Source organism: Lipotes vexillifer, unplaced genomic scaffold, assembly GCF_000442215.2.
Source record: "Lipotes vexillifer unplaced genomic scaffold, Lipotes_vexillifer_v1.1 scaffold814, whole genome shotgun sequence".
NCBI lineage: Eukaryota > Metazoa > Chordata > Mammalia > Artiodactyla > Lipotidae > Lipotes > Lipotes vexillifer.
Window position 1 is genome coordinate 680,501 of NW_006784081.1, and position 16,320 is coordinate 696,820.

The 16,320-nt window shown below is 49.8% G+C and overlaps 1 protein-coding gene across 1 annotated transcript in view; it reads right to left on the reverse strand.

Annotated features, from left to right (window-relative positions):
- Positions 1–15,177, reverse strand: part of LOC103070369 (ATP synthase subunit beta, mitochondrial-like) — a 16,994-nt gene extending 1,817 nt beyond the window's left edge. The window contains 3 exon segments of the mRNA XM_082931052.1: positions 14,101–14,222; positions 14,974–15,000; positions 15,136–15,177. Of these exon segments, the coding sequence (XP_082787178.1) occupies positions 14,101–14,222; positions 14,974–15,000; positions 15,136–15,177 (191 nt within the window).
- Between the last annotated feature and the right edge of the window lie 1,143 nt (positions 15,178–16,320).

The following is a 16,320-nucleotide window of genomic DNA, read 5'->3' on the forward strand; positions in this document are numbered from 1 at the left end:
CCCGCGTCTCCTGCAACGGCAGGCGGACTCTCAAGCACTGCGCCACCAGGGAAGCCCTAGTCAGGCTTTTAAATTCATTTCAGCTTGATTTGTTTTTAATTGAAGTAAGATTCGTATAACATAAAGTTAGCCATTTTAAAGTCTACAATTTAGAGGCATTTAATGCGTTCACAGTGTTGTACAACCATCACCTTTATGTAGATTCAAAACATTTCCATCACCTTAAAAGGAAACTCTGTACCATTAAGCAGTCACTCCCCATTCTTCTCCCCTAGACCCTGGTAACCACTAATCCACTTTCTGTCTCTGGATTTGCCTGTTCTGAACATTTCACATGAAGGAATCATATAGTTTATGGCCTTTTGTGTCTGCCTTCTCTAACTGAGCATAATGTTTTCAAAATTAATCCACATTGTACGTTTCAGTATTTTATTCCTTTTTATGACTGAATAATATTCAATTGTAAGGATAGAGCACATTTTGTTTATCCATTCATCAGTTAATCAGTTAATGGACATTTGAGTTTTTTCCACTTTTTGGCTATTGTGAATAGTTGCTGTGAAAATTTTTGTGTGGACATGCTTCAGTTTTCTTGAGTGCATACCTAGGAATGGAATTAAAGGGTCATATGGTAATTCCATGTTTAATCTACTTGAATTTTGTGTATGACACCATATTAGTTTCCTAGGGCTGCTGTAATAAATTACTACAAATTGGGTGGCTTTAAAACACCAGAAATTTATTCTCCTACAGAAGTACAAAATCAAAGTGTCAGTGGGTCAAGCTCCCTCCAGAGGCTCTAGGAAGGATCCTTTCTGCCTCTTTCAGCTCCTGGTGCCCCAGGAGGTCTGGACTTGTGACTGTATCACTACAATCTCTGCCTTGGTCTTCACAAGGGCTTCTTCCTTTGTGTTCTTACATCATCTTCCCTCAGTGCATGTTTGCCTCTGTGTCTACATTTCCCCTTTTAAGGATACTAGTTATTGGGTTGGGGCCCATCCCAATGACCTCTTGATTTGATTTCATCTGCAAAGACTCTACCTCTAAATAGCTCCCAAGCACAGATTCTGGGGGTAAGGACTTCGACGTATCTTTTTCTGTGGATACCATTCATCCCATGATAGGTGCAAAGTAGTGATCTCGCTTTCACTTTTTTCAGAGGAGAGCTGGTTGTCTAGAAAATTCTTCCCAGTCTTCTGTAGGGACATCTCAGTGTCTGAATGTGTGCAGGCCAGTTTCCAGGCTCTCTATTCTTCTCTTTTCTTCTATTCTATTCTTGAGCCACTGTCTTGTCTTGATTACTACAGCTTCCTAATTGAGCTCTCACATCCAAGAGTCAGTGGTTAGAAAAATAGGGTCTGTTTCTTGCTTGGACAGCTTTCTCTATTCTTGTGACCCTTTTATATGTGCTGACCTTGGCTCTGGCCATTGAAGGTCCAACAGTGACCACATGGAGGCCCTGGAACAGCTTTGTGGTATGCCCTAGAAGTAACTTTGTCCAGAGCATGTCCAGCAGAGCCCTGGGCTGAGATGACAAGGATGTTGTATGAACTGATGCCCAGAATGTAATGCCCAGGAGAAAATAAGTTGGAGTCTTGAAGCTCTTTGGAAAGGCCAAAGATACAGGGGTTGAGCTGAAGAAACTGAGTGACTTTGCAGCAAAGCCGTGGCTGTGAAGAGGTCCAGGTTCTAACCATGATAAAAGGGCAAGATTGCCAAGTTAAGTCACCCAGTTAATTGTGGCCCTTAATTTCTACTCTAGGAATTTGTGCAGCCCTAATATTAGCATTTGCAGGGAGGGAAGGCAGCTGTTGGGGGCAGGAGGCAGTTCCATAGTGACTCCCAGGCCCCATGGGCTCTAATTTTAAACCATGAGAGGGGGAGGGAGGGCTCACAACTGTACTGCTGACACCAGTACAAGGGCACCCAGAAGTTCATTTTCCTTGGACACGTCAAAAAGATCTTCCACAAGCCTTTTCAAAGATTTGGCAAATACTTTTGGGCCAAAAAAATGTTTTACATATACATTCCCTGGCATTTATTTTAGTGGATACAGGATATATTATTAAAATCCTTGTGTTACTTTAAATTGTTTAAATTCTTTTTTAAAAAAATAAATTTATTTATTTATTTATATTTATTTATTGTATGCGTTGGGTCTCTGTTGCTGCACATGGGCTTTCTGTAGTTGCAGCGAGTGGGGGCTATTCTTCCTTGCAGTGCACGGGCTTCTCATTGCGGTGGCTTCTCTTGTTGCGGAGCATGGGCTTTAGGCATGTGGGCTTCCGTAGTTGTGGCTCGCGGGCTCTAGAGCACAGGCTTAGTAGTTGTGGTGCGTGGGCTTAGTTGCTCCTCAGCGTGTGAGGTCTTCCTGGACCAGGTTTTGAACCCCTGTCTCCTGCATTGGCAGGCGGATTTAACCACTGCGCCACCAGGGAAGTCCCTAAATTGTTTAAATTCTTATATCAGTGTTGCTTCCTGAAACTCTCAAATTACAGGATCATTTTTGGACTTTCACCCAAGTTAGTCATCACAACTGAATTCCTCCTGAACACTGTGAAAAAACCTCCAGGACTGATGAGAGAATTTCTAGAATTTAACTAATAGCATTACAATTCCCCCAGCAGGTGGCCTAAAGCGTTGCCTAGGATTTGAAATCAATTTTAATGATAGTTACTAATTTGAATAATAGTAACATAATTTCAAGCATGTCATATTTACTTTAATGTTCTGATTTGCTGTTTTTTAAGATCCTGTTTTTTTGATACGCTGTTTTGGCGGCAGAGAATGATTTATCCAGGAAGTCCGCTCTTTACTACCTATCTCTGCTGCCTTGTAGCAGTCATGGTTTCTGATAAGAAATAAGCTGTAAATCATATTGGGCTTTTGTGTGTGGTGGGTTGTTTTTATTGTGCGTATACTAGTGCCCTTAATGGTGTCCCACATTTCTCTAAGATTGTCTATTTTTCTTCATTCTTTATTCTCCCTGTTCTTTGGATTGCATAATCTCAATCAGTCTCTATCTTCAAGTTCATGGATTCTTTCTTTCGCCATTGACATCTACCATTGGAACCCTCTAGTGTGTGTTTCATTTTATAATTTCTATCTTTTTACTGCTGTTCTCTGTTTAATGAGACATCATCAAGAAACCTTCCTTTACTTCTTTCAGCATGGCTTCCTTAAGTTCTTTCAACAGTTATGATAGCTGCTGTGAAACTTTGTTAAGTACAACATCTGGTCCCTCTCACAGTTTCTGTTGTCTGTTTTTTTTTTCCTGCGTATGGGTCACTTTGCTGTTCTTTGCATGTCTCATAATTTTTTCGTTGAGAGCCAGATATTTTAGGTAATATATTTTGGTAACTCTGGATACTGATTCCCCTACATTTTCTCTGGGCTTGTTTTTGCAGTTGTTTGCCTATTTATTTGCTTAGTGATACAGCTAGCCTTTTTTAGTGAGTCTGTTTCCCTGACAGTGTGAAGCCTTTGGTGTCACTCCTCAGAGGGTGCAATTTAAGCATATGCAAAGTCACCATGGGATGCAGGGATTTTCAGAGGGCTCTCTGACTATCTCTTTCCTGATCCCTCCATTAAGCTGTTTCAGTTGATATCACACCCAGCTGTTGGGCTCCACTAATTGTTGGCTGACTGGTCTGCTGTTTTCAGCAATGCCCATAAACTGCTTCAGTCTTCTGGCTAGTGTTCAGTTTTAAGGCCAGTCTCTGAGGTTTGTTCTTACCCCAGGAGGTTCTTCTTAGCTGTCTCTTTTGTTTTTTTTTTTTGCAGTACACGGGCCTCTCCTGCTGTGGAGCACAGGCTCCGGAAGCTCAGGCTCAGCGGCCATGGCTTACGGGCCCAGCCACTCCGCGGCACGTTGGATCCTCCCGGACCGGGGCACGAACCCGTGTCCCCTGCATCGGCAGGCGGACTCCCAACCACTGCGCCACCAGGGAAGCCCCTTAGCTGTCTCTTTCCATGGTTCTCTCTGATGAACTGGCTTGGTTTAGCTTTTTTCTCCTAATTAAGAGGAGCTATTGTTTTCAAGAGCACCCTGAGGCTTGAACATTCCTGCCCTCTGTTTCAAATGAGGTCAGTTCCTTTGTGGAAAGCTTTGGAGCCCTCTGTGAACTGCCTTTCCCCTGGGAAGAATCTCTGAGCCAATGCTCTTGTCAGCGGCAGCCTCTGGTCTTCTTGATTTGCTTCTCCTGGTGTGGAACCTCTGCTCTATGAGTGATCTGGGGTCGGGATAATCAGGACCCCCATATGTTCAGTCTACCATGCCTCCATTCAGTTAGTAGGCACTGCATAGAGGAAGGGTACCCCCAAACTCTCAGCCACACTCACCAGGAATTTAGCTGCTTCAGCTTTGGAGCTGGAGGGAATGAGAAATGCTGGTGGCCCGCCCCCTTGGTAAGATGCCATAACCCGTGATGAGAAATGCTGGTGGCCTGCCCCCTTGGTAAGATGCCATACCCCGCTGAAGGGAGAGGGACCCCCATCTTCTTGGCCATACCCACCCCAGGTGGAGTTCTGTCAAGCAGAGCTGGGGGGCATTTGGGTAAATCACCTCAGACTCTTATCATTCGTACTAAGTTTTAGTAGATTTTCTTTTTTCTTTTTTTTTTTTTTTTGCCGTACACGGGCCTCTCACTGTTGTGGCCTCTCCCGTTGCGGAGCACAGCCTCCGGACGCGCAGGCTCAGTGGCCATGTCTCACGGGCCCAGCCGCTCTGCGGCATGTGGGATCCTCCCGGACCGGGGCACGAACCCGTGTCCCCTGCATCGGCAGGCGGACTCTCAACCACTGCGCCACCAGGGAAGCCCTAGTAGATTTTCTTGAATCAACATTTCTTCTTTTGCTGTGTGCGCTGAGGACAATTTTCTGAGATTATAATTTATTATTATTATTAGTGTTCACCAGTTATACGTGTTTTGCTGTGGAGTGGGTCTGCAGAGCTCGTCATGCTGCTATCCCAGAAGTGGACCCTCTCAACCTTGTTTCTGAACTAAGGCTGGTGCCTGTGGTTCTCAAACCTGAAGGTGTTGGAAGAGGCTTAAAACCCCGGCCACCTGACAATTGGACTGTTTTGCATTGATGTGAATATCATGGGGTAAGAAATGGGAGATGACAAAGAAGCCTTCTCTCTATGAAGCCCCACAAGGCTTTGTAGACTTGTTTTGGAGAAATGCCAGCCTCATTCCAACATTGGATGGACATTCAACATAGCTGTGGTTGCCGATGCACCTCCCAGCATTATTTGCAAAAATATGTGTTGGTTCTTTAGTCTTGGTTACAAAATCTTTTAAAGGGCACAAGAAGAATTCTTCCAGAGGCATGAGGTAGAGCCTTTTCGCACTAGGTAATTTCTGCAGGTGACTAATATTTTGCAAGCAAAATAGCTATTTATTTCAAATGCTCGACATTTACAATATTCCATTGTATGATAGCATTTTATCAGATGTTAACAGAATCAAAGCTTGAAATACTAACTTGAATTTTTAAATGGATATAAAGGATGGCTGTGGGTATGCAAGTAACATGATCAATACGTGTAACTTTATGGTATTATTTTTTCACATGTGTTAAATAAGTGTATCCTCCGTAAAGTTTTCTTGTTACTATTACAATGCCCCTTAAGATTTTAGAAGTAGATGGATCCAGGGGTGTTTTCCAACAACTACAACCCATTCTCACATTCTCAGTGGATATGAGCTGGGTGTCCAACAATTTGACTCAATTCTGACACTAACTATCTGGAGATAGCGTCAGACACCACAGGTTAAGGGCTCAGTCCCACAAGGCCACCCCCATTTCAGATGCCAACTGCAAGTCCAGAGCCACTCACACTTCTGACCTACTGGCTATACATCAGGTTTCCCACGACCCCCTTCTCAGGTTCAGTCATTTGCTAGAATGGTTCACAGATCTCAGGAAACACTTATGTATTTTTACTGGCTTACTATATAATAAAGGAGATCAAAGGAGGCATGATCAATTATTAACTCCATTTCCAGGCTCTCTTTCTTCTCTGGAGAATGTGGGTGGAGTGGGGTTGAAGATTTCAAGCTTCTAATCATGGCTTGATTTTTCTGGTGACCAGCCTCCATCCAGGAACCATCCAGGAGCCCACCAAGAGTCACCTCATTAGAACAAAAGACAGTCCTATCACCTGGGAAATTCTGAGGGATATAGGAGCTCAGTGTCAGGATCCAGGGACGAAGACCAGATGTATGTTTCGCATTATGCCACAGACCCTGAACTGTTTTAGCTACCCAGCTGTCCAGTACCTGACCATGAACTCTCTGATGAGGCTTGGTGGTGTGCAGACTTGGTTCTCAGTAAGATTCAGCAATTGCCTCTGAGTTTACCAAATTAAAGTTGTTTAATCCAATAAAAATCTTTTTTAAAAAAACATCTTTTTATGAAATTCTTCGTCATGAGGATGTGAAAACTACAAATTTGAGCATGCAGGTGTCGCCTTTCCAATAACTGCTTCTGTAGTTGGTGTCTTATTTCGGGTTGCTATAGCCAAATACCATAGACTGGGTGGCTTATAAACAACAGACATACATTTCTCACAGTTCTGGAGGCTGGAAGTCTGAGATCAAAGTCCTGGCAGTTTTGGTGTCTCGTGAGAGCTTGCTTCCTGGTTTATAGGCGGCCAACCTCTTACTATGTCCTCCTGTGGTGGAAGGGGCAAGGGAGCTCTCTGGGGTCTCTTTCATAAGGACACTAATCGCATTCCTGAGGGCTCCACTCTCATAACCTAATCACCTCCCAAAAGCCTCACCTCCTAATATCAACACACTGGGGGTTAGATTTCAGCATATGAATTTTGGGGAGACACAAACGTTTAGTCTGTGGCAGCTGGTTTAGCTCCCAGTGTCATGCTGTGCTGCCCCTAATTGATGGAACAACATTTAGTCTAAAACCAGCCCCCTCTGAGAGTCCGTTAGGTCTGCACTGTGGGCTCAGAACTCTCTCAGATTCCTTCTGGAATAAAAGGATCTCTAAATTTGTTCCTGCCTGGGTTGCCAATGAAGAAAGGCACCAAATTGCTCGTCCCAAACACACACCTGTTTGAATGGGAGTGGGCACAGCTGACTCCCCATGGGAGGGACAGCCTTTGGGGTGAGACTGAAGGTCAGGCCCCCCTGCAGGTGAAGGCCCCTTTCTCCACTGATGAGGCCACCAGACTATCTTAGGAGGGAGGCTGAGGCTGTGACTTTCCTTTCTTTGGGTTTGGCTCAGGTAGGATTTTAAAATTAAGCCAACACTTTTCCTGCACACTTGTGATATGCTAGAGATAAACATAAGGCTGCATTCAGAAAATATGCTTGATTTTAAAAGGCCTTTGCCAATGCCTTCAGCTAAGACAGTATATAACTGGTGTTGAGAGATGTGTGTGCATTGCCTTGGTGGGGCAGAAGAGCTTATAGCCTGCACCTGAGAAGCAGATACAAAATCAAGGTGCACTTCCTTAAGGAGGGTCTGTCCTGGGGTGTTAAGGTCCCCAGCGCCTCTGCCTTCGAGTGTCTGTTCCACATCTGTCCCTGTCTTTCCTTTCATATAAAAGCTTTGCAGAATTCTGACCACAGAATAACCCCTGCATTATGTCATTTTTCTTCTAAACCTCTGCCAGAAGTACCCAGATGTAGACCGGATGTAAGCATCTGAATGATGTGGCCTCTGTTTTGCCTGATGGGCATGGAGCCTTCATTGTTACAAACACCTACAATTCAATCTTACCGTGACAGAAGTGAGCTTGTATTTCATTTGGTAATTTCCCAAACAATTTACTTTGTTTGAGAAAGTAACATTTCCTTTAGATTTCTCAATTCTGGCATTAATCAGCCTAAGTTTGTAATGGATGATTTTTTTTTTTTTTTAAAAAGTGGCGTCCAAAAATAAAAATGAGGAGGCTCCAAACTTCGGTCTTGAAATGGAAACAAAAAGGATAACCCAGTTTTGAACTACGTTTAGGAGAGGGAGAGGATTGGAATCAGAGATCGTTTCCACCGTAATAACGTTTTATTGTTGTCGTATGAACGTTATGGAGTAGTCTGATGTGTATTACTACAGAGAGGAGCAGACCAGGGCAACATACGGAAAAAGACAGAGATCTTCTTATCTTTATGGTGCAATTTAACACACGTTAATAACATTGTGAATAAGGTTCTATTTTCAAAAACTGAATTAGGTTGTTTACATAAGGGAAATGATTTTAGTTTTTGAGGTATCTATTGTCGATACTTTACTATATGTCTATCAAGACTTTACTATCAGTCTATCATGTCTGGTGTCTATTGTCAGTACTTTACTGGGGGCAGAATCAACTTTATTTGCTCCAAATAGATTTTATTTTGATCCTGAAATATTACTGGAGAAAGTTTACTTTGAAGTGGGATATCTGTATTAAAGCTAGTTGAAATGAAAACTGGTGTTTCCATTAAAACATTGCAGCGTCACTTTACAGAAAGCTTTATTTCGAATCTGCATTTCCCACCCCCTGGGACAGCTGGACTTTGTCTCTTGCATGGTCTTGGTGGAGTGTCCACTCTGCTCCACTCTTGGGTCACCTTTGTGGGGGGGCTGTCAGTAAGGGGCGGGTGAGGAGACCTGCACCCCAGGGAACTCCCACAGCCACTCAGTTTCTTGGAACTCATTTTTGTCTTTCACTTTTTTTTTCTTTTTTCTTTTTTTTGCTGCACTGCGCAGCATGTGGGGGTCTTAGTTTCCCGACCAGGGATCAAGCCCTGCCCCCTGCTGTGGAAGTGCAGAGTCTTAACCACTAGACTGCCAGGGAAGTCCTGCCTTTCACTTCTTTTTCTTACAAAGGAATACATGCTTGGTGTTCAAATTTTAAATAATATACAAGTACGTCAAGTTAAAACTCCCCCACTTCTAATGATAACCACAGTTATCAATTTACCAAGAGTTTTCTGGATGTTTTTCTTAGTCCTTTTGTGGTTTCTGACCTTGGAACGTGGGTGATGGTGGGCTCCGTTCCTGCCCTGGGCACGTATTTACTCCCCGGTGATTCTTGAGGCTTCTCCACTAAAAGCCAGTCTTACCTACACCGACTATGATGTCAAGCATGATCCATTTTATTGTTTTCTCTGCTGTCAGTTCTCCTAACATCTTGGAAAGCTATCAATCACTGAGACAACCTTTTGTGGCTGTTGCTGAGGAAATCAGGTGCTTCATCTTCCAAATAAACTGTGGTGTCTTGTGTAGTATTTTCTTGAAACCAAGTTTGGGCCTCACCATTTCTTGCACTGCACACGGTGCAATTTTGCGATAACCTCCTTTCAGTAGCACTTATCGTGTCTCTTGGGTTTTGTAGCCGCCTTGCCGTGGGCCTGGCCCCTGGGCAGTTGGGGTCCTTGGACTGGAGAAAGCAGTCCCCTATCTTGGGGCTCACTGTGGTCCTGGCAGGGACGCTAAGCTCAGGCCTGGAGGTGACTGGCACACATCCTGGAACGAGGCCCCCAGGTGGGGAACAGGACAATTCCAGCCTTGGCATGGGGTGTGCACTCAGATCCAAAAGGAGACAGTCCACCATGTGGATGGGAAGACAAATGGGGTGCTGATAAGTCCCTCACCCCTTTGGTCTCTCTCCTCTGCATGTGAGTGCCCCTGGAGCTCTGGCCTTGCCTCTCACAGTGCCAGCTCTCCTTGTCCCCGGGGGCCCACGGATGCCTTCTCCCAGAGGCCTGTCCAGCCCAGTACGCCCAGAGCCAGCTCCCTCTTCTTGGTGCCCCCCACTTCCACCTGATGAGCGAGGCCATCACCTGTGCAGAGCCAGGCCCGGTCGCTAGCCTCTCCCGTTGCCGGTCTGCATAGCTGGTGGTCAGCAGTCAGCCCAGGATATCCCTTGGGTTCCTCTCTTCCTCCTGGCCCCTCAACCCCGGGCCCCTTTCTAGTCCTGCCATGGGGAGGACATCCTGGAGCTGTTTCCGGGGTCTGCACTTCTGAGCTCAGGGTCCCAAAGGTCCTGTGGACAGACGAAGGCCCCGGGAGGTCTCTGCAGGTCCTGCGATCCTCACCTAGGCTGTCCTGCCTGGCAGGGCCTCCCTCCCTTGTGTTTCTGGCACATTCTTCTCCCCTGCTTAGCTCTGACCTCAGCTCCTCTCTGACCCTCCACCTGCCCCTCCTCCCCCTCCCTCAACTTCCAGCTGCAGGTTTAGCCTATTGTGGCCAAGGGGAGGTGGTGGGCACACGAGGAACCAACAGAGGCTCGGGGAAATGTGAGCTCCTGACTTTGGATTGGTTTTTTTTTTTCATTTGATTACTTAATTTATTTACTGACATTATGTTTTTTAGAGTTAGCCCTGTGGATACAATTCCAGTTCATTTTTTAAACTGATGTGTAGCACACATTGCCCAATGACACAATCATTTCTTTATCCATTATAATATAGGTGGGCATTAAGTTCTTTCCAAAGTTTCTCCACTAAAAGCAATAGTATGATTTAAAAACCCTTATCTACCTACATACGTGCAGAATTTTCATCCGGTCATCTCTCTTCAAACTTTTTGCTTTTGCACCCTGCCCCCAGCCCCCCACCAAGGAATTTTTAATCATTTACACATTTTTTCAAAACCAAACTCCAGTCTATTTGGATTTCACCAGCTTTCCCATTAATGTCCCCTTTTTGTTCCAGGATGTTATGCAGGCTGTGGTGATACATTGAGTTGTTACATCTCCCTGGTCTTACAGGCTGTTTGTCATTTATTCTCAGGAGAAACTTGGTTAAGCACTGTCATTTGTATAAACATAAGCAAATCATTCTAACTTCTCTGAACCTCAGGTCTCTCTGCGGTAAAATTTTCAAAAACACCATTTTGGGGAAGATCCAATAAACTCTTGATATGAAACACTGCAAAGTGTTATTGTGTGTTTGTCTTCCATATGGGAGTTTGCATCTCCTTCATCTGTGTTATTCACAAGCTGCTCAAGCATTGAAAACATTCAGAAGGGAAATAAAACCCTCTTTCTCCCCAGAATATACAACTTCATCTTCACAATTGCACTGGAACCACAGACTTTTGACATGATCACACAGGACTTGCTACCTGATAACATGTGAGACACCCTGGGGGACCCACTTGGCTTTGCATTTACTCTACTTATGGGAATGTTAGCACAAGAGTCTCAGGCCAGGTAGAGAAGATAGATAGGGCCCAGGACCCTTGAAGCCTGGGGTCCCCCCAGATTGACAGGTGGGTGACTCACAGTCCAAGGTGACCTGGTGGATGATGTTATCCACTCTCCCTGCCAAGGATGATGAGGGTGGACGATGCAGTTTCCATGGGGTGCAGCAAGTATGTGGATTGTTGAAATACATCGGTTGGGCACTAGGCACCTTCTCTGCAGAGATGGAAAACACCCAGGACAGCTGACATCTTTCAAGTGCACAGTGATGTGTGGGTCCATTGGCCGTAGCTGGTGACCAGGGATCTGTCTGCAAGCAGAGTGGAGTCGGGCTGGTCCTAAGAGCAGCTGAGGCATAGAGGTAGATCACAGGACAGGGAGGGAGGACAGAAGAGGAGGAGGGTGAGCTGTGGAGGACCACAGACAGGGAGGGGGATGGAGGGGGATGATGAATGGGGTTAGATGAAGTTATGGGGTTGGCTCCCATGGTGGGATTATTGCCCTTATGAGAAGAGGAAGAGACGTCAGAGCTCACTCTCTCCGCCAAGTTGGGACACAGAATGTGCCATCTGTTTACCAGAAAGAAAGTCTGTTAGCCAACATGGAACCTGCCAATACCTTCATGTCGAACTTGCAGCCCCTAGAACTCTAAAATAAATGTCTATGTTTAAGTCCCCCAGTCTGTGGTCTTTGTTTTGGTGGCCTGAGCTGACTGAGACTTTGGGTAGCTCAGGTACTGGTCTGTGCTCAGAGCCTGGGTTTTCCCACTGGATACAGGCCTGGGTGTAGAGAGCATAGATGGGTTGAGGACGTGGCTCAGCCGCCAGGCTGCGGGTACCAGGCAGGAACATAATGCCCTGGTGCTGGCTCAGGAGCGGGGGGTGATGGTGGGCAGAGAGCAGCTCCCCCACCGCCTAACCCTGGTGGGTCAGCCTCTTTCCAAGAGAGGCCCCAGGACTCCTACCAGATGGCCTTCTCTGGCTCCCCATTAGGCCCCTGCTAAGCGAAGCCCACCTCCTCTCCTCGGTGGGCCCAGCATCCCATTCCCCCTTGTCCCCGCGCCGGAGTCATGGGGATGGGGAGCAGCCATCCTGGGGCGTGAAGCATCATGTGCCACCCACACCACCTGCCCCTGTCCTGCCTGCCCACCCCTTGGGGCTGGGTCCCTAGTCCCTGGGAAGTGAAGGTCTCAGGATGGGGTGTCAGGGACCCTCACTCCCATGTAAAGATGCCATGGGCACCCAGCCAGGCCAGGTGTTTCCTGGAGTGACCAGGGATAGAGAACCCACCCTGGTTGCGTGTGTGGTTAGGGTGGAGGGGTGCCGACCCTTGGGCACCTGTGCTGGGCTCCTAGCTGCTTGCCTCTACCAAGAGGCTGCAGGACTCTCAGGTGACTGGTCATCTTGGGGTGGTTCTGTTCTCCTCTGGGGGATGGTCCTGGGTGCTCCTGGGGGTGGTAATGGATCCCCCATTCTCCCTCCCTCCCTGCACTCCAGGATGCTGGTCTGAGCAGGGGTCCTCATGAGTTGGGGCCCCTGCCCCACCTGCACCATTACTGGAACACACAGGCCTCCTCCTCCCCCAGCCGCCCCGAGCCTCTGTCCTTTGCCTCCCTGGGGCCAGGGGTGAAACCAAATCTGGGGCAGTGACACCCAGGCTATTTTGGAGCTGGGCTGGGCGGGCTGGCGGTGGTGGGGGCGGGGTGGGGGCGGGCCCAGTCTCCTTCATCTGATAGCACCCGCCTGTCCTTTTGTCCCTGTCCAGTTTGAGGACCGGCAGGAGTGCGGGCTGCTGGGTGGGAGCTTTGTCGGTCCTGGGCCCTCGGAGGGAGGTGAGACCCAGCAGCCCCTGCCCCAGCATCTGAGCGCCTCGCCTGGGTGCTGCGCAGTGCCCCTGATAGAGACAGGTGAGGAGGCAGAGAGCAAGCGGGGTGGGGGGCCATCCAGTGCCCCTGAGGACGGCTCTGCTGAAGGTCACGGCTCTGGGGGATGGAGGGACCTGGGGTAGGGTTTCAGCCAGGCAGTGCTGTTCCTGGGGTTGGGGCCATGGATTCTAGCCCCTGCCCCATTGGTGAGCTGAGCCAGACCCTCATGTGGGGAGGGAGCAGCTGGGGGAGGAGGGGGGGCGTCAGAAGCTCCCACCTCCTCCTTTGCCCAGTGCCTTGAGGGTCTGGCTGGCCCTGCCCCCAGCTCTGTTGAGATGGATGCCCGCTGACAGCTGGGGCTATTTTGGGCCTGTTGGCTCAGCGGAGGGGACAGCCAGAGGGCCAGTGACACCTGACTCCAGGAAAGAATTTCCCCTGGAGTTCAGGAAGCTGGAAGGCCCAGGGGTCTCAGGGAAAGGCACAGACTGCGGGAGCTTCCCTTTGAAGTCTTTTCTGGAAGGGTGTGGGGGCCGCAGGGTTGGGGGCAAACTGGGGGGACAGGGCTTCTGGGAGGGGGCTGCCCAAGGTTCTGCTATGAGGCTGTGAGCCACTTCCCACTCTGGACTCATCTGGAAAATGGCCCAAGACCCACAAGGACCCCAAGTTCTGGAAAAGCAAGGGTGGAGGGGCTGTGGGTGTGGCATGGGTCAGCCACAAGGCTCCCCGGCAGGCTTGCAAGGGGGGAGGGTCTTGGCCTCATAGTGAAGATCCTGCCAGTGCCAAGCTGGGGCCTCCAAGGGGTTAAGGAGCCCGAGTGGGGTCCACAGGGAACTGCCTTCCCAGGTGTGCACCTGTGAGAGGAAGGGGCTTCCTTGAGAAGCTGGGGTTGAGGTCCTGGCCCAGTCTCTCCTCCTGAATCTCTTGTTCTTCCCTTGTGGCAGCAGCTCCAGTAGCCCCAGCCCCCAACATGGCAGGGGGAGGAGGAGGACACTGCAGGTGACCCTGTGCCCAGAGGGGCCTTGGGTGGTCACTGCCCCACACTCAGCTTGGATGAAGGCAGCTCCAGAGTCCTGGGGCATACCTTGGGGTGCCTTGGCCCTGCTGCCCAGTGGGGATGCCTGCCTGGTGTGGGGTGTCAAGGGGTGTCTTGTCTGGGTGAGCCCCCTTAGACCTCTGCTGCAGTGAGGGTGGGGCATATAGGCCCTAGACAGGGAACGCATACCCGGTGGCTTTAGAGGTTCTTGGGGTCTCTGCCCACCCTTCTGCTCCTGCTGAGAGCCGGCTCCCCCTGAGCATGTGCAGAGATGAGACCTCCCTCCTCATCCCTGTACTCCTGGCCCCCAGAGGCTGCCAGCTGTGGAATTGGCCCCCTGCCCCCTGCATATACTCGCTTATGAGCTCAGAGCAGTTGTCTCCCACAGCTGCTCTGGGTGTGGCAGGGGGAGGATGCCATGTCCTGCCTTGGGGAACCCACAGAGCTACTGTGTAATTCAGGAGGCGGTGGTGTGCTGGGAAGAGCCCAGAACTCAGGGCCCTGGGGAACTGGTGTCAAAGTAATCTTTCCACAGAGGGACACTGAGGCCCAGGAGGGTGTCCGTGGAGGTGGGTGGCCACCTGCCCAGGTCCTTCCCAGGCCAAGAGCCCAGCCAGGCCATGGGGGAGCTGGGGGCGGGGCAGAGGTGCTGACTGCACAGTGAGTCAGCAGGATGGTCCCAGCTCACCTCCTTGAGGGGGATTAAGGGGATTAGGTCCTAAATCACAGGATGGGGAGCTAGAGGGCCTGGGGACATTGCCCCATTTGTCCCATGGTGGGCAGCCCATGCTGATGGCCCGGCTCTTGGGGTGAAGAGAGTTAAGGCACTTGGGGACAGCCCAGGGCCCAGTGGGGTCCATTTGTGTTGGCTCTCTTTACAGAAGCCCCTGTGTAGGCAAGGCCCAGTTTCACCTCACCCACCTGTGCTGGAGGCCAGCGGTGCCCAACCTGGAGTGGGCAGAGGCCAGAGTCAGCCTGGGGCCTTTGGCATTGATGGTGCCAGCCCCATCGCTGCAAGGTGTCCAGTTGGCAGAGCCACAGCCAGTAGAACCTCAGCTAAGATCTGCAGAGTGACTACGTTACCTGCAGGAACTCCAGTTGGGCCTGGCTAGCCGGCCTGCCCATTCTCAGCCTGGAACTCCTTGCCTCTTTCTGGGGGATTCTCTGATTGTCCTCCATAGACACACCATTGACTGACTGCCCCTGAGCCTCCCCATTCCAATTCCCGGAGGAAGGAGCCAGGCACTCCGGGCGAGGGGGCGTGGGCAGCCCTGTGTGCTGGAGGAGCCCCCACCCCGCAAGCTGCAGGATTTCCATTTTTTGCTCATTGGTGAGCACAACCCCTCAGGGGTCCAGAGGAGGAGGGGGGATCCCAGGAGAGGTGAGATGCGACCCAGCCCAGGACAGCTTCAGGCGGGACAGGCCCTGTGTAGAGGGCTCTCTGTTGTGGAATGCCCAGTAAGGAGGGCTAGGCAGCTGTGCACACAGCCTGCAGTGGAACCCAAACGCTTGGGTGGGGGAAGTCACCGAGGTGGGAGGATGGGGAACAAAGGGGGCATGCCAAGCAGAGGGCTTGTACGAGAGTCTGCTGGGGTGAAGAAACTGTGACCTCTGGTGTGCCTTAGGGAGAGGGGACAGGCCAGTAGCGGGCACTTACTGTGAGCTTCCACAGCCAGGCCCTGTCCGAGTGCAGAGAGTGACCTCTCTGTGACTGGGGGAGACTGGGTAGGTTGGAGTTTTGGACTCTAGGAAGCAACAGTGTGTGGGGAGGGGACAGGACACCTGCTGGCAGTTGGCGTGGCCCAGGAGGGACAGGGAAGGAAGGCCTTTGTGATGAGGTACAGCGTGGCACATGCCGCACAGGGAGGAGGGCAAGCTTGGTGCTGGTGTGGTGTTTTGGGACAGGTGCTCAGCTGGGCCTTGAGTTGGGGCAGAGGCCTGGCGCTGGGATGAGAGGGAGGAGACGCTCCTGCCAATGAAAAAGAGTCCATTTGGGGGGTGGGGGTGGGGCCAGAAAGAGGCAAATCGGCACTTCTGGACCACCATACCATCTGGTGATGCTAACTGCAGGGATGGGGTGTGTCGGGGGAGACGGCACCCGGATGGGGAAGAGGGGCCATGTGGAGGGCTTTACCCTGGATTAAGCTGGATTTTCCAGGACGGGTGAAGTGGCCACGTGGGGAAAAGGCGGGGGGCTCTGAGCACAGCAGGGTCTCATCCCCACTCTGTCCTTCCCTCTCACCCCACTCGCAGGTTCCCCCGCCTCCC